Source organism: Lutjanus erythropterus, chromosome 23, assembly GCF_056507025.1.
Source record: "Lutjanus erythropterus isolate fLutEry1 chromosome 23, fLutEry1.hap2, whole genome shotgun sequence".
Classification (NCBI taxonomy): domain Eukaryota; kingdom Metazoa; phylum Chordata; class Actinopteri; order Lutjaniformes; family Lutjanidae; genus Lutjanus; species Lutjanus erythropterus.
In genome coordinates this window covers 10,720,753-10,739,757 of record NC_139339.1, presented here as the reverse complement: position 1 = coordinate 10,739,757, position 19,005 = coordinate 10,720,753, and the positions used below count along the sequence as shown (strand labels likewise).

At 41.3% G+C, this 19,005-nt stretch overlaps 1 protein-coding gene across 3 annotated transcripts; it reads right to left on the bottom strand.

Moving 5' to 3' along the window:
- Positions 1–1,636: 1,636 nt before the first annotated feature.
- Positions 1,637–18,854, bottom strand: dtx4a (deltex 4, E3 ubiquitin ligase a). Of its 3 annotated transcripts, none has more exons than XM_084712327.1 (9): positions 18,561–18,854; positions 17,770–17,984; positions 13,448–14,657; positions 5,216–5,277; positions 4,740–4,901; positions 4,576–4,637; positions 4,021–4,341; positions 3,841–3,930; positions 1,637–3,413 (listed from the first exon to the last, which is right to left on the bottom strand). In XM_084712327.1, exons 2-9 carry the CDS (start codon positions 17,975–17,977, stop codon positions 3,183–3,185), a joined length of 2,346 nt encoding a protein of 781 aa, XP_084568453.1. In that variant the 5' UTR covers positions 17,978–17,984; positions 18,561–18,854; the 3' UTR covers positions 1,637–3,182. The 3 variants fall into 3 exon arrangements, with proteins under 3 accessions (XP_084568453.1, XP_084568451.1, XP_084568450.1); XM_084712325.1 differs by lacking the exon at positions 18,561–18,854 and adding an exon at positions 18,202–18,421; XM_084712324.1 differs by lacking the exon at positions 18,561–18,854 and having other exon boundaries at positions 17,770–18,430.
- Positions 18,855–19,005: the final 151 nt, after the last annotated feature.

Sequence of the window (19,005 nt, the reverse complement as noted above, 5' to 3'; positions counted from 1 at the left end):
TGGTTCCTCCAGTGTGCAGTTAAAAGGCCTCAAAAAGTAAAAAAAAAAAATTGGGTATGGGTTCCTATTTAAGGTAAAATATCACATCCTTGGCACTTTTTGCTCAGGTATTATCAGGTATAGATGATTTTCCACATTTAAAAAATCCACATTTTTTTCTTAAATAAGTCATAAAGCAAGTCTTACATGCTTGTGTTTAAATAAATACTCACTATTTCAGGCACTTCACTGTCACAGCTGCCCACTAACCCTTGTTTATTTCAATATCGTGACCGAATCCTCTTGTTGGGGTCCACTATAATTGTGTTTAATTATCTCCGTATATTTTTTCATTCATTAAGGTAGAAGTAATCCAGACTACTAATCCAGGAGCCAGACTAATCTACAGATAAACTGGTCATGCGACACTCATGTCTACAAGTAGAAGTCAGTAGTGGGTTAGTAGTGGGGTTTCTATAAAATCTAACTACAGTGTAAAATCTAACTATATGACAACATTAACCAAAATCTAATGTTTTAATTTAATTTTACTCATAATAGAAGAAGTCAAAATTGCTTTTACACAATATATGTCATTATAGGTGATTGTCTGTAGATGTATTGGCAAAAAAGTAATCTTTTGAATGAAATTATAACACAATAAAGTGTGCAGGTGAATGCAGGTCTGAAAACTGAAAACCACTGTACACTTCAGTGTTAAAATATTACAATATTCAGTGATGATATTTATGCATTTGTTGAAACTGTGCTGAATACTGTGACTAGTTTCTGCAGTCTTTGTTGCCAACTTATTAAATTTTTCATTGAATATTTGTAAAAAGACTCAAATCAAATGAAAATGTGGTTTCTCAGCAAACTCAGCAGTGCAACAGCTGAGCAGACTTTGATTTAAAAAGCTGAAAACCCACGAGGATGGTGTGTCTGAACCAGCGAGGAAACTCTAAAACTCTTTAAACTGCTGTGCCAGAATTTTGTGTTTTAAAATTTTAAAGCATTATTTCATGGTAAGTGGAAAAGTCAGTGGATGAGGATGAGAATAAAGGGTGATGGGAATCTTCAAAAACAAACTCATGATGCATTTAGGTCCAAAATATTTGAGTGAAACATACTGTGAGATGTAGCGTTCACAGGTTCACATCATTTTCTGTCTTTAAAGTAGAGATGTTCAATACTATTTTTTCCTTGCCGATACCAATGTCAATACTTGAACTATACATATTATTACTTTTTTAAACAGATGTATGCTGCTAACTTTGTATGGATGTGGTAAGATTGCTGTCATTGTTTTATGGCTTGGCTCAGGTTAAACCCTTTGCAAAACATGAACAAATGCATAGAGAATGACATGAAATACATAGAAAGATACTGTTGGGAAGAAGCAGTTTGTTGACTTAACTGCTCTTCTCTACTTGTGTTAGTGTTAGCAGTGATCCTAATTAAGGGTCTGTATATATGGCAATATGGCTGCCATGAAAAAGGTCTATGTTTTAGCATTAACCATCTTGTATTGGTCACTTGTGGCTACCATGTGTCAAAAGTTACATAGTCTCATTTTACCCTAATAAAAAAGCCATTACATTTAAGAAACTGAAAAAAACATCACACAGTCAACATTACATGAAATGAAAGAGTAAAGTTCTGTTTTCTCTTTGAACCTTAGAAAAACGTTTAATGCAAATTTGTGCACATAAAACACATACATACAGTACAGTGCATACATAAAGTATCATAAAGTATAAATGCTTTTAATGTTGGCCTACATTAGTATGTCAGCACATACCCTTGTACATCTCATCTAGCATACAGTACCTCTTAATAAACCGGTCCACACTGGACCGAATGCAAACTGACTGGACCACTTTGGCCAAAGCTCGATCCACAACGAGAGATAGTCTTCTGCGCCTGCTCATGGCAAAAACTAATCATGACAAAAAAAACAACTTGATGAGCACATTTTGTAGTGTGATTAAGAGCATTTGAGGCTGGTGTGTGTGTGTGTGTCTTACACAAAAATACAGTAGATACAAGCTGTCCAGTTCCATTTTGATACTAAGTAGAAAGCTCTGTGCAAATCTGAGCTCAGGCAGGAGGTCCAATCCTAGCTTTTTGGGAATTTACTCCTCCTGGGGGGAATGGTATAATCCGTAGTAGCTTTTCCTCTACCAGTCCTTTAACATTAACGCAGATACAAGAAGACATAGAAAGCTATTAAACGCACCCATGCTCTGAGGGCAGAACAATTAAGGAATGTCAGTTTGAGAACTTATCAAATACAAAATACTTAAAATGGTCTTTTTTTTTTTTTGAATTAAAGAAAGGGGCTGGTAAATGACATATAAAGTGTCAGGCAAACTCTGGTACACCAGCAGCTTATCTTCACCTCACCCCGCATCTCAGTCTGTCACGCCACACCCAAAAACAATGCAAAGAAACACACCATATAAAACAAAATGTAAAATTAAAATATAAAAACATGACAGAATGGAAACAATATCATATAATATATCAAGTATTCATAATATACAACAATACGATTTAATAAAAATCAAACCTAAAAAGGAATGTAGTTCTGGAAAAGTACCACTAGAGGTCAGCAAATATTCATGCTCAGATATCCAGTTATACACTTGAAATATTTATCTGCAGTGAAGAGTTTCTTCTGCTTGTGGACTAACACTTCAAAAAAAAAACTTACAGACCCCATTTCTCATCTTTTCTCCAGTTTAACCTCCTTTCATTTCCACATAGCAGCAGTAGTAGTAGTGGCAAAACACTTCATCAATTCAGCAAAATTCACTTAAGTTACATTCTTGATATGAAGTCTCACAGTATAAATGTTTTTTTTAATAATCTAACACTGACTTGTATGTGCACAGTGGTCTCAAATGTCTCACTGAATAACATCTGCGATCTTGACACTTTGTTACTGCATCGGGAGAAAAAATGATTTCCCAAAACTGACTCATGCAGTTGTAAGAGAACTTTTATTCTCAGCAAACTCTGCTGAAACAATTTCTGTAGCGTTCCTGTAAAGAGTTTTGATATTTGAAGTTGTTTTCCATCTCTGGTGGGAAAAGTTCATCAGATTTTCAAAATGATTCGTCCGTCCAGCTCCCTTCCCCAGGACCGTGTGTTTACAGACTCTGGTTTTCTCGTGTCTTCAGTGTCTCGAACGTCTCTGCTCAGTCTCTGGGTAGACACTCCTCCTCGGTGATGCCCTGAGCCTTGAGCTCCTCGAGGACGTTGTCCAGGTGGCCGGGGTCGGGGTAGCCGTGGCCCGTCAGATTGGAGCCGAACTCCGTCTTGTGGTGCACCTCGTTCCAGATGACTGTGTCTGATTCGCCGGTGGTGCTGGACGTCCCCACGGAGAAAATGAGCCGGCGGTCCCACGCTACCAGAAGAAGCCTCAGAACCTGGACAAAGAGATTAAAAAAAGAAAAGATACAGACACTTTATCACAAAAAGATGCTAAAAACTAGTTGTACATGTCCTCCTAAAATCCTTTTTATCCTTTTCTTTTATAGGTTTTATAGGTTTAGTCAGAGAGTTAACCCTAGAACCCAACATAAAGGTTTATACCTTGAACCAGAACCCCCTATGAGTGGTTCTAAAGGAGAATCCCTCTATGGTGCAACTATAATTAGATCTTGTGGATCTAATACAAATGAAGATTTGGTAATCAGATTGCTTATTTCAAAGTAAGTGAAAGTTAACTCAAACCCCACTGGCTCAAAGAACTGAGGCCTCAGGAGGACAGCAGTTGGACCCTTCGCCAAAATCCACTCACGTAAGTATGAAACCACACATGAAATTAGACAGTAGAGCAGAGCTCTGGTTTACCTTGCGTCCCTTCTCGCTGTCAGGGAGGTAGCAATGTCTGGGGAACCCACGGGCAGTGAAGGGTTTGCCTGGATTTGGGTGCTCTGGGCCCTAAACAGCAAGACAAAAGTTTGTCACGTCATCTGAGAAGAGCCAGTAACACTTGCTAGTGTCATGTGCTTTGGTACATTGGTACTTTACCTGGATGCCAGGAGGGATGTTGTAGATGATCCGGATGGTTTTGCAGTCTGGGTGTCCAGGTAGCGAATGGGGGATGACGTGGTACTCCATCTTGCCTGGGGGCTGGTTGCCAGTCTTGACTCCGTAGATGGTCTTACATGTGGGACACTGCAGGCTGCCATCCTTGTTGCCATTGTTGTACATAGCAACGAGGCATTGTAGGTGGTACTGGTGACCGCACTGCGCCAGGCGACCCACCGACTCGGCCCGAGAGATGCCACCCACACCGGGGCCTTTGTAGCCCGATGGTCCGGCCAGGGCCTCCATGCAGATGGTGCAGTCCTAAGGTGGGAGGACAAGTACAATTTATGACTTGTCCAGTTTAAAAATGTTTTTTCTTTATGTTACTTATAAGTTTTCATACATATTTATGTTTTTTTAACAGTTACAGAGTGAGGATTCAACAGAATTTCATCTCAATGAGGGTAAACAGGGTCCTGGCCTATATTTGGGTCTCTGGTTGTGGATTTATTTGACTGAATTGGTAGCTGAAATTCATCAAAAAGTATAGCTCACCTCCTCTGGGGGATTGCGGACTTTCTGAAGATACCTCTTCACCACCTCCTCGGGGGTCTTACCTACGAGACGGAAACACAAAATATGATGATGATCTGTTTATTGCACATCATCAGTATGATTTCATACAGGTGAAAAAGACACTTTATCATCAACAAACCCACCTTTACGAGCCTGTTTCTTTGTGGTCTTGCGGCAGCAGTGGCCCAGGCCGGGCACGGGTTTGATGTCACTCTTGCTGACAGGTGGAGGATGAAGCACCAGCTTGGGAGGGCGGGTCAGACAGACAGGGAGACCTGCTGCACTCATCAGGATGCCTGTAATTCCTGGAAACAGCCAGCAGAGGGGGTGTGAGACACTAATTGGTCTTCCCTCATTGTGTGATGAGCTGTTTATCCAGGGAATTATCTATTAACTGTACTCGTGATGTCTGGCCAGTGGATTTACTGACATAAAGGTTAAATATGTAGCTTAATGTCATTAGCCGTGGTGTCTGTAGGGCAGTAAATCAACATCCAGTGAGAGCTGGAAAGTACAACAAGCTTTAAAGAGTGTGATGGTTCTTAAAAGCTGATTTCTTTTCATGTTTTGAAGAAAGTACTTCTGATCGGGAAAAACATGGTTGTGTAGTTATATTTACCTGCCAGCGCAGGGTGCACAGGGCTCGATCCATTCAGGTTCTTCACTGGAACTGTTGGCACTCTGAAACACAAGAACACAAACTCATATTAATCTACACGTCGCCGACACACTAAGAGACACACCTCAGCCCAGATTCACAGGGTCCAGATCTGATGAGTCACATGTAACCAGCCGGCCGCAGCATATGCTAACTTCCAGCTCACATCATGTCAGCAGGTTAAGGAGCTTTTGCCGAGTCATGCAGAGAGAAACAAACAGACGCGGCTCTTCACGAGTTGACATACTGTCCTATAATTGCCAGGTAAACTTCCTGCTGTGTGAGGCTTAAGATTAGGATGCATATGGCAGCAGAAGACACACGGCATGTGACGAATAAGTTATATACTATCTTTAGTTACAGCTAATGCAATATTTATGAAAACATTATACGTTATCACCTTATACCAATAAGTGATCATGTTATAACAGGAAACGTTTAACTTTGTAACAAAATAAATTGTATTTCTTTAAAACAAATTTTTCTTTTTATCTCTTGATAAGTTGCATGAAAAACAAACATGAAAATATCTAGAGTTTTTTGGGGCCAACGCCGATACCAGTATTAGATAATAAAAGTAAATAAATAAATACAGTATATACAATATATATAAACACACAATTTTGAAAAGATCCCTCTAAATGGTAAACATTTGTGACAGACACAGTATGTAATGGTGGATATTTTACAATTGAGCAATAATCCAAATTGATATCATGGTACTGAAACAGTAAACCGTCACTGATATTTTTAATAAATATCAATAACTAAACACAAATTGAGCAAAATATATGATATAATATATCAGTCAGGCTCTATTTATACATGAAAAACATCTTGTTATAACAATAAACTTCTCAAATTATAACATGATAGTGATCTGTTTTTGTTTTTCTGGTGTGGCCGCAACACACTGCTGTAACATGCCCTTATTTTAGTACAATGTCAAACCATCATTAACTTACTGCTGTACTGCAGTTCTGCCCACAATACACGTATAAAACACATGATAACAGTCAGTCACAACTACAGTCCAGTCAGAGGTGTGTACTTACGGTCTGCCAGTCTTGATAATAGTCATTTTTCCTGCTTGAAAGCCCCAAAGGCCACAGCAACAACTCAAAATATCCCAGCAATAATTTCCACTTGTCGCTTGTGTTCAGTGTCTCTGCGTCTCTCTTCCTCTGTTTGTGTGCAGGTGTCATGTCTCCGTCCCTCTTTTATAGGGCTAATCCACCTGCTCCCATCTGTTGACTGAACTCTGGTTGTAGGCCAGAGATTCGTCACAGGAGGGATTACCTGTCCGTTGCCACGTCACGCTGCCAGGCCGCCATAAGGTTGACAGACTCCAGCACATATGACTGGTTACTAACATGCTGCCACTGCGAAGACTTTACCCCAGGCCATCTCTAAATCCTAACCCCCGGTTTGGACAGGAAGATTTTAACGCTGTCCACACTATCCATTACTTTTGTCCCCTGAATTCACTGTCACCACTCTGACTGTCACTGTTAAGTTTTTTTTTATTTAGTCACCAACAAGTATGAACAGTGGGCACGGTTTCAGCAAAAAGAATACACGTTTGCATGGCAGTAATGAGGTGCTTTGTTTAAAAATAGTGTTCTTTATACCACCAAACTGATATATAGGGCAACCAATATTACCAGCTCAATATTGGTCTGTCACAGCTGTATCAGAATCAGCAAATATGTTGTCCAATATATTATAAGTGTTTCAGTGCCCTGATGTCAATTTGAACAAAGTTTTTTGTTAAACTGTAAAAAATATCCCGTTTGACTGCAATTCAGAATCATAAAAAATGTTTATGTCTTTGTACTATATTCTGTATATCATATTCTCTATAAAAAAATATCAGCCGTTGAATCAATTTTAAATCTTTTTACTTCCTAACATTGGCATCAGCCCCAAAAATCCAGAATCACCGAGTTTCTAGCTGGATGTATTTATGTCAGTCTATTTATCTGGTACCTATTTACTTAATTTAGAAATTAATGTGCATTTTATTCTGCTTTTTGTCATTCCTCTTCTTTTATGTGTTTTTCTTTTTTTGTGTTACTGTTACTTTAATCTTCATTTCAGTCTTATGTCTTCATTTGTGAAATGGGGAAACTAAAAATATAATATTAAATGCATAGTTAAGATAATAAAAGAATGAATCATTATTTTTAAAAGCTATTTTCATTAGAAGTCATTAACTGTGTCCTCCGCCCACTGTATTTCTTGTTAATTAATTATGTCTTTTATTGTTTTAATTGCGTTTTTTCGTTTTTTCTGCTTTGTTTTAAATAGTATTTCCATGTATATTTATTTGACTTTCCTTCTTAATTCAAGTTGTTCCACTTTTTTAAAATTATAGCTATTTATAGTTGTTAAAAATATCAGTGAAAGTTTACTGTTTCGGTGCCCTGATGTTATTTTGGATTTTACATATATAAAGAAGGAATATCAGCTGATATATTGATATCAGAATTATTTTTTTACTCCCTAATATCAGTATCAGCATCAGCCCCTAAAATCTAGTATCAGTCGGGCCCCAATTATAATGCACATTGTACTGCTTTTAAAAATATAAGTATACATTTCAACACTAAAACTGTAAATTGATATGATGATGATAGTAGTAAAGTAGAGCAGAGGTGGGTGACACCTGTTAGAGGTGAATCGATTCACTGAAACATCTCCACTAAAAAATATTTGAAAAATTATCTACAGTGGTGACGTTTATGGATTTTTAGGGAAACCTCTCTGAGACTGTTTGATGGTAATCAGTCAATAATAACTTCTAGAAAATCTGAAGATTCAGTCAGCAGTTCTTGGGGTAAAAATTAAAAAAAAGGTTGAAGCTTTTTTGTACATTTCTGCACAGAGTTTTCACTTGCTGGAAGATTCTCTGCTCCTTATAAATAATTCAACAAAGACTTACTGCACTGTACAGTTCCTGTAAATCTGCTTACACTGTACTCTGTTACTATATGTGTTTATTTCCCAACCAACAAAGTGTCCGTTCTGTCCTGTCGGCGTCCTGTGTGCGTGCCCTACGTGATTGACACAGGACCTGACGTGCACGTTAAACAGATCAAACTGGAGCATACGGTGAATAAGCTGATTGACATTTGCACGTCAGGCAGGAAAACTTGAGTGATATGATGAAAGAGATTAAAGGAAGGTGGGTGATAACAGAGAAAGGGTGGGAAAACAACAAGGGTGTCAGCTAGTCACGTTTCTTTGATCCCGGCTAATCTAACGGCATTAAAGCTGCTTCCATCTGGACTGACGGATGATAGAGGCACACAAGCTGCAGCATATGGCAACACACACACACACACACACACACACACACACACACTTATACACACTTAGCAGATACAAAGTCACACCTGAAATGAAGATAAACCCGTGAAACTGAAGAAAAAAAAAACTCTGCTCAGGCACAAATGACAAAGTGTAGGTTTTGTAGCAGCGGCACACTTCGAGAAATCAAACCCGCTGCGGCGAGAAGAGAAAGGACCACAACAGGTGTGCAGACCAAAGGCAACTCTCGTCACTGTGATAATCTGTGACGCTTCTTCTGTGAACCATCTGCTTCGTTTCACTGCGGGCAAACTCTCTCAACAACATCACAATAACAAATGTGAACAGTGAACTCACAAATCCAACTGGAAAAGATAATTCCGTATTTAAAATATTTATCAACCACAACTACACTGACGTAATTCTGGTGATTTTATTTTAAGACACTGACTGTAAACTACAACGGCACACAAAATCAAAACCAGAATTCCTTGATAGCTATTCATATTGTTGTCAATTATTTGTCTATTATTGCCATGTCCTCATTTTGTGTCTTATTTATGTCTCAAGACAATTTGTAGATTTTTCAAAGTTTAGATGCTCATAATATGTATAATATTCTAGGTTTTTAATATAACTCATCTGTTGTGTACTTTGTTTTGTTGCTGTTCACTTCAGTCTGACTCAATTCTAAGATCTATTCAAAATGTGAAACAAATATTAGAATTAGGTACAAAAGAATCATCCTAATTTACTTTTATCAAATAAATGGTCCTGTTTAATTGCACTTCTTCACATTAAAAAAAAATCAGAGAGAGACAGAACACAAGCTCAGAGACCAACAGAGGCCAGTTTGACGACAGGGACTACGGCGCCAAGGTGACTCGGACTCCAGGGACGAGAGCAAGACGGAGGTCAGGCATCAGTCAGCGCCCGGGGCTGGGCGGGGGATTATGGCGGGGTCAGCCCAGCAAAAAACAAAACAAAACCACAGCTCCGTGTTGCTGGACTGAGGGCAGACTGGATGCTACAGTGACTCACTCTCACCTATCGAGGTGTGAAGTGATATCATGAGACAGAACGGGCCAAAGCTAGCTGATTAGCATGCTATCTCCAGTAGATATCTCTGCAGAACACAGAGGCCTTTGAGATAACATCAGAACTGTTCTATCTTCACATTCTGTTGTTAACTTTAGTGATTTATTGGATATTTTGAGGTGCCTGTGTGGCTCAGTCAGTGGAGCCCCATGTGTAGAGGAGACGTCCTTTTCAGCAGCTGCAGGTTCAGTTCAGACCTGCAGCCCTTTGCTGTGTGTCATCCTCCCCTCTCTCTCATCCCCACATTTCCTGTCTTTGCCCATCCTGTCCAGTAAAGGCTAAAATGGTAAAAAATGCTTATATATTGTACCTTTAAAGCTGCACCAATAAATATTTTTATCAGCAATACACTAAATGGATCGGTATAATGTGAAAGACGTTGCTCATAGTGATGAAGAATTATCAACCGACTGCAGTTCCCCTTAACTCTGCGGTGCATTTACATGTCTTTCTGCTCATTGTTCTGATTTTCAGCAGCAAACGGCAGACAGAAAATTAGCAGCTAGCTGGTGGTGAACAAAGCGGAGCATTTAGCAGCTAAACTCAGGACAACTGAAGTTGAGGAATAAAATGATTTTGAGTCCGTCTATGGGTTTATGGGTTAGTTTTTTTGGTAACAATAACTAAAGTTAAATACATCATGTTGACTGATGAAGGCAACACTTTACTGTTGATCATAATTTTATTGTACTGCATTTTATTTTATTTTTTTTCTGCTTTACTATAATCCATGTACTATGTGAAATATTTTATAATTTTATTTTCATTGTCATTTTTATTGCTTGGCTCATATTTAATTATTTATCTTTCATTATCTTAACTATACACCGTCTTACTCAGTTATTTGGGGGGATTAGTTTCCTGGTTGTTTCAGTTTACATTAGTTTCTAAATCCATTTTTTAACGTCATGCCACGTTTTGTTGGTCACTTGTAAAATACTCTGAGTTGCATTTGGTTTGTTTGAAAGGTTTGACATCAACAAAACAGTTTATCAGTGCATAAATGTGAGCCTCATCAGCTACATGTACTTGTTGTTCTCCTGTGGCGCCAGTTGTGAATTTAGGGATAAAGCAACAAAATCTCAAAAGAGGAGATTGAGCTAAGAACAAGCAGAAGGAGAGAAGAAGGGCGATGAGCAGCAGAGGGAATCCCAGGCTGACGGGATCAGAGCGGCTCTGGATCTGTGACGCTGGCGGTTTTACCGCCGCAGCAGCAGGTGCTCTCACCTGATATGTTGAAAGAATGGGTCAGTCACACAGCTCACCTGACACAAAATACAGAGATTACTGAAGCAGGAATATTAAGCCTGTGGTATTTGGTATTAATCTGAGGCTTAGCCGGACTGCTAATGCGAGGATTCATAGAGCCGGGGTGCTCTGTTGGGGCAGTGTTGGGTTGGCTCACATAGAAAATTATCCTCGGCATGTGGTCGTTTTTCGAAGTTTAATCACACTGAAAGCAGCCATGCAGACCTGCAATCAAACACAGACAGAGTGACTGCATGTGATTGAGTAACAGTTACGCACACACATCTGAGAATTTCCTGCATGTTATATGTGAGGCGTGATGAGAATATGGTGAAATGTAGATGCTAAAATTTGTAGCATGCTCCTGACAAAGTTCCACAAACAACAGCAGCTGTGAAACAGACAGAAATCATGATAAAATAATGAAAAAACAGCAGCGCTCTTCCTTCAAAAGTCTTCTCTGAAACATCAGTGATCCTCCTCTTTAACACTGACCACAGACATGCTGCTAACCAGCGCCCTCTGGCGATGACACCCGGATACTGTCCCTTCCTTCCTTCATTACCATTGATGCTGACATCATTTAACGCTTCCAGACCACATGGTCACACACATCACATTGTTTGGGTGTTAACTGACACACCAAAATTCATCTCAAGTCCTTGGAGATTTTATGTTTACTCTTGTAAACTGTCTGATCTCCACTTATATCAGCACATCAGTAACAAATTGTCCAAGATCCCCTCCACATATGTTTCAGGACATTTAAAAATATTCCTCTTTGACTGATAGATTGTGTCTGGTATAGGTTGTAATCCTGTTTCATATGTGATCTAAAGTTGAAGTGAGTTGTTTCAACCCGTCCCTCTCCGCCCCAGACACGGCAGAGACTTGTAGGCTGCAGGAGCTCCATGGCAGTGCAGGATGTGTGCAACCTCGTAAACTGACAATAACAAGCTACAGCGAGTCCTTCACTGTAAGCCGATCAGCTGTTTATAACTGTTGCCTGTCAATGTAAAGTTAAACCCATTGTCCTGAAAACAAAAGCCCACTGCTCTGAAGTAACACACTCTGGACGATGAGTTAAGTGGCTGCCTGTCTCACTGCCCACCAAACCCTATTCACATTTTGCTGAATTTAAAACATCTATGGCTTCTACAAGACTATTAACGATGTTTTACAACTTATAAATAGACACTTTCCCATTCTGCAAAAATGCATGCTAATCAAGAGAAATCTACTGCAAAAGACCACTGGTGAAAATACTAAGAATTCATTTACAATGGGAACATCCCAGATGTTGCAGACCCGTTCCAGATGTGTTTTTTTCTGAGTAGAATCCTCAGACATGCCTTTTTTTAATATATCAGATGTGAGGGTGCTTGAAGTTTTAATCAGCAAAGTTATCCAGATAACTCAGCAAACCTGCTACTGCTCTATACTGGTTGCTATGGTTACCAGCCCAATTGCTTACACGCTCACTTACACACACACACACACACACAGCCACAAAGTATTTCCAGGCTTTTCTGATGTCTTGCGGCCTCGATCGCCTAATTGTTTGCATGAAAACTATATACAAACTGTGTGTGTGTGTGTGTGTTTGTGTGCGTTGAGTAAATTCATCACTAAGTGGCTGCATGACAAATGTCTGGAATGTGAAACACTTGTGAGAGCTGGGCTTGTTCGTCGTGAATGCTCGTCATTGTTTTTCGATGGAAATGAACGAGCCTGATGGATTTTGTCACAAAGATTAAAGGCTCATGAATGCTAATGAGCGCTGATCTCAGACACACAGTGTAATGAGGGGTTCAAACAAATGAGAAACTCCTGTCTACATTGATTTTCTTACATATGCTGTTTAGCTGGTCTCATTTTGTTTCAGATACAGTACACTGATAAGGGATGTAGTCTCTGCGGAGATGTTACTCCGTGTCACATCAATTATTTAACAATAAGAGCCCATTAAAACGTCCTTAACCAGCTGGCATCCAAACTCTGTACACACTATGCTCCCCATTACACTGCTTAAATACTTTTTAAAGTATAATTTATATATTTTCTCTCCTTCTGTGATTTGTTTTGTCTGTTTATAAATGTGCTCACATTCTTATATTGAGCATATTAGCAGACTGCTGTCCAACTAGTGAGAAAAACATTTGTCTTCCTCCTTTAAACCACAAACGCTCCACTATGTTCACCAACTAGTAGCCAGCTTTGTCCGCTGCAGGTTTGTTGCCGGGCAGATAGGGCGCTTTGGATTTATAGAGCTTTTTAAACTGAAAACAGCAGCTGGAAATGAGGTTGAGAGTGGTGAGACTGAACCAAAACAGAAAAGCTGTAGGTCAGAAAACCAAAACAGCGAGCTGAAAGTCGCTAAAATGGTCTTTAGAGCTGCAGGGAACGGCAGAGTCAGGTGGCTTGTTACTGTCATAAACTATGGTGCGGACTGACTGATAAGATTGGGTGCTATCTAAGTAACTGCGTAAGTAGAAATTGAACATTTTGGACTGTAAAAGACAGTTGTCTACTCACCCAGAGGCGATAAGGGCACGTGACTGAGCCATGGCGATACGCTGCAGCGCAGGTCGGCTCAGCCCCGCTAGGCTGGACCGGGGTGGAAGAGGGGCTGCGCAGGCAGCAGCACCAGACGAAGACACTGGACCCAGAACTCGGGCCGAAGGCGAGGGCGTACAGGTGGAGGCAGCCGTGGAGATGAGAGGAGGACCTGGGGCGGGCACTGTAGGGGCGGAACAGGAAGCAGACAGGGAGGAGGAGGTGGAGGGGTGGGGTGGGGAGATGGCGGCAGATGAGAGTGTGGTGGAAGGTGGAGGAGGAGGTGGCGGAGGAGGGGGGAGAGGCGGAGGAGGGGGACGGGTGGACGAGATGGACAGGGCGGCGGTAGCTGAGCCAAGGAGGGAAAGAGAGTGGGTGTAGCTTCCTCCGTAACCAAGGCTGGCACTGCTAACACCACTACCACCGACGATACCTACACCTCCAGGACCGCCCATGCCACCCATACCACCTACACCCATACCACCCACACTGAAGCCACCTGTCGCCCCAACTATGGACGTCCTGTGGGGAGAATATGTGCGTGACAGGGACGGAGGCCGAGGGAGGGTCAGTGAGTACGACCCTCCAGGGACAGGGTGACTAGTGCTGATTTTGGGGCTAGGAGGCTTGGTCTGTGGCGGCCTCCGACCCAGAGTGTGAGCAGTCGACATGGCGCCCGCTTTGACACTTAGCACCAACATACACTGCTGGCAGGCGCAGGGCTGTCCCAAGGAGGTGATGGCCGAGGCAGGGAGCGCCCCACTGGGGTACGCACTCCCATTTCCAGTCCCACTGTTGCTCATCCTGATCCCCATGCCCACTCCAGATACATCCACACCGAGCAGTCCTCCGTGGCTGGGCATGGACATGGGCCCCCAGGCATGGTGGGATTTAGGCAGGGGCCCGGACACCAGCGGGTAAGCCAGGTCAGAGCGGCGCTGGATGCGCCGGCAGCGCTGCGTCTGCCCGTTGATTTGGGTCATGCTTTCGAAGTCAATGAGGTAGCAGAAACCCAGCGGCGCCAGGTCCAGCCAGGGCTGCTGTCGATCACGTGCCGCCTGGATGGCGATGCCCACCTCCGTGTCGTATGCTGTCCAACTGCCAGCGTCGTTCTCCCACTCCCACAACCAGCCCTGGCCCGGCGCTGAGGTGGGATCGTAGAAGCTACGTCGTACCGGTCGAAGGGTACCTAAGGAAGGGGTCACAACAACATTTTCATGTATAGCACTTTGGAAAGAGTGACTGCTTGTCAGAAGATATTTATAGACATTTATTACAGGGCTTTGTTAAATATTCAATTCTAATTAGTCAAGTGACCTTTCTTAAGTCCTGCCCTTTTTTTCTCTCCGCAGCAATGACAGTTGAGCAAGTTCAGAACCTCGATCAACTTTCTCCTTTCCTGTTTCCTGTACTTAGATATGCTATGTGCTAGACTCGTTTAGGTGGAAAAGAAAACTTTGAAGATTGTTAAAATATGTTGTTGGGGAACCTGTAAAACAGACGTATAGTCACATCTTAAGTTAGCTAATGTGAGCAAAACACTAGCTAACTAGCAAGCTAATAATTGACGTTGATCAGCTAGCTAATTAGCTACTGTTTAGCTGACTTAAGATATGATTATAGATACTGTATACTGTATATACGTCTTCTAACCATCTTCAAAATTTTGCTTTCTTTTCAGATGACGACAGATAATAGATGAGCCTAACACATGGAATATTTTAGTAGCCTACGGGAAACAGAAAAAGAGAAAATTGACAAAGCTTTTATGCAGTTCTGATCACAGACTCTGTAGGAGCAATAAAATCATATTTAAATTAATATTTTGTCAAATTAATGTTTTTAAGTATGTAGCCATGCCATAAGCAGGATAATGTATAGTGGACAAGTCATTATTCAAGGAGATTCAAGACCCTCCTGCACTGACCTGTCTATTTTTTTCCTGCAAGAATGACCTGCTCACTTTACATTATGGCTTCAGTGTAAGACTTCTACTGTAAGTATAAAGTTTGAGCATCTCTGTTCCTCGACTTCAGCCTCTGTCGCGATGCTTGGTGATGAGAGGCAGTCACAATAGGAGGTAAGTGGTACTATTTGCTGTGGACAAGTCGATTGCAACCCTAACAAATTCAACATGTCTGTGTTTGCTTGCTAAGAATTTGGGCAAACAGGTTGCCCCTGGTAACAGCACACGGTGTTCTGAATTCTGATTGGCTGGCAGCCTTGATCCGACCCAAAGCTGGCTGTGTTTGCTTTCCCAGGGTGTCCAGAGAAACTCTACAGAGTCTTCTTACTGTAAAGCCTCCACATATCAAATCCTGTGAGTCTGAAACACAAAATGGTGTGAAGATTTCTCGAGGATGAGAGAGTTTGATTTCAAAGCGAGAGATGAACCTTGGTCAGAACTGTAAATATCGCTTCACATGTACCTTTTACAGTTAAACTTAGACACTTACAGCACATTTACGCATTTAAAATACAAGGCCTCTGAGAAAAATAAGAAAAATACCTCTTTGGAATTGGTGACATACATTATGTGCAGCACTATGCATAGACATTTAACAAAACAACAGAGGAGTTCATTCATAAAATGTGCTCCCATCGACCCCATTTTATCAATGACCTCAGAGTCCTGAAATTCCTCCCCACCCTTCTCCCCACATCCTCCTCCTCTCCTATTTAGACTGGGGCACCCTGCCTGCTTCCCCCCAGTATTTCAGCTTCTGCTGGGTTTGGAAAACAAACTGCACAAAGGCTTTTGTCAGCCAATGTTGAGAGAGAAGGGAAATGTTGGGGTCTCTGCCAAAGTTCGACTCTGACAACTGACAATTCCCGGCTTTGTCTCACACCGCTCTGCTTCTCTCACTTTTTATGAAGCTTTGACTTGTGAAACATGACTTCTTATGTCCACGAGGGGTGTAAGAAAATACTGATACCACGATATCATGTTTTGTGATACTGTATCATTTTTTAAGAAATCATCATATCATAATACATGTGAAAATTTGTTGCAGTGGTTCATTTTGTGTTGTGTTATCTATCTTCACCTTTCTGTTTGCATAAAAAATGATTTTTAAAATCAGGTTTTATGCATTTGATAGTGTATACCATTCAATATATTGGGATATCTTTTTAATTTAATTTAAAATTAAAAAGATATCCCAATATATTGAATCATGACCCCTGTATCCTGATAGGTATCATATCACTAGATTCTTGCCAATATACAACCATAATGTCCACATTCTGCAATAAAAAACAGCAGTAGGGGAGAGCAGGGAAGAAAGTAAAACTTTTTCCTATTTCTCTGTTTACACAGAAATGCATTTATTTAGAGTAACCATATTTAAACGTGAACAACATACACGTCCTCTACCAATGCTTTTTTGTATTTTTGACAAATGAGTCAGACACAATACTTTTGCCCCTTCTTTTAAAACACAGATGTGGGGTTACTGTGACAGTTGAATAATTTGATCAGAAAGCAAGCACGTAGTGAATATTTCTGCCATTTAAGGCTAATCAGTGCTTCAGTTAGTCCTCCAAGTAAGTCTTCCTCACCCTAACCCTGGGAATTTAATGCAAATATAATCATCACAGAACTCTTCATTTACTCTTCATCCTTCCTGGCTCCATCATCTTAACACTGGCTAGCATCAAAGACAGGCTAGTATGATATATTTAACCTTCACTGAGCCGGCAAATAGGCGATACAATAGAAATCATGTTCTGTTTTTTACTTTTTGAAGTGAAAAATCATTTTTTGTACTGCAAGTTTAGCAAAATTGATTGGATTGGGCTGATTTTCACCGATGGACTTAACATACTGCATGTGCACTTAATGACATGTTCCTGTTGCAACCCACCCCTACTCCTGTGTCCCTGTTCTCCCCGATTAATGATAGTGTTTACAGTAACAATGTTTTTAAAAAAGTACAAGTACTCTGTATCTGTGACTGGACATGACTGGACACACACAGGTTCTGCCAGAATGACTCACTCCACCACTGACACCTTTCAGAATCACAGCATTTCTCTTTGTCTTTTAATCCTCTCAGTGAAATGTGACCTAAGATTTGAGGATCTAAAATTAAAAAACAGGTATTTATGTAATTGCTGCAGAAATAAGAAGGCACCTTGCAGCAAAACACTCCCACTACAGCACCAACTTCTGGAGCACAATAAACATAAAGCCTTGCAAAGATACACATGAGCATTAAAAAGGCCTCCACCTCGGGCCCGGCTACACCGTTACACCCTCCACCCTTCGCGTGTCTCCTCCTGTCCTCCCTGCTCCTCACCTGTGTCTTGTCGGAACTGGTGCATGGAATGCAAATCGATGATGTAGGGCGAGAGGCGAGAGTCCACCTGGCCGAGGACAACACTACCACACCGCGGGTCGCTCCGGATGACTGCCTCGATGTGATGACAGACAGCCGGGCTGTAGGGCCGCCAGCGTCCGTGCTCGTTCAGCCATTCCCATACCACTACGGCGGATGCTAGTAACATCCTCCTCCTGCAAAAAGGTGGAGAAAACACAACTGACAACACGGAGGCATAAATGCAAGCGAAATGATGGGGTGATTTAAAGATACCCTGCCGCCGCTCCACCGTGCATCCCTGCGCACAGCGGCGCTGCATCCATCTTGGACAGTTTGCAACCCAGATGTGTCTCCTTCCTATCTGTGGATATAAATATATATTTTCGGGATGACACTACATGCAAACTGTACCTTCCATGTTTGTAGTTTCGGTTATGCAGCAATTAGTAGGTCCTTTTATCGCACGGCGAGGATACAGAGCGTTTCAGGGCGCAAAAAGCCTCGCAGGATGGTTGCATTTTACTCCCTATGCAGATGAGTGACGTCTACTGAAATCATTTCTCCGGCACAATCAAGTTAGGCTGAGAGCAGAAAATGCAACTTGGATGCTCACGGTGGTGCGGCACTCGTGAAGTAGGTTACTGTGACAGGCTGGCTTTGATCGTGCACTGCAAGGATGCAAATTTTTTTCTTTCTTTCTTTTTTTAAAAAAAATCACAAATCTGTGCTGTCTGTAAGAGAGGATCAGATTCATCAAAGTAAATATTTACCAGGTTAGATCGGCTCCAATATCCAGTCAAATATTTGTAGAACAGTTTGGGTGCTTTAGAAATGATCCATCTGTCACTGGGAGACTGTCTTCTGTCAGTCGTCAGGTGAAATCCAAGGAATTTCCTTGGTAAAATCCAGGACTTCTGCTTGCATAATTGATTTGATAATATGTCGCTATGTAGTTATGTTTTTAATCTACTTTTACTCGAGCTTATTTATTATCGCTACATCCATATAGTCTCGATCGAGTACCTCTCATCACCCACCACTGAAAATAATTTGGCCGGCGAAAATAAATGTTTGACATTCGCGTGCGTGAACACTCCCACGCCTCGAAGGCCTCCAACGTCCAATCAGATTCGAGCAAGTGCTCCGGCTGGCCAATGATGAACGTCTCTCATCTGGACGGCTCATTGCTCGCTGTATCGCCAGAACGGAGTGTGT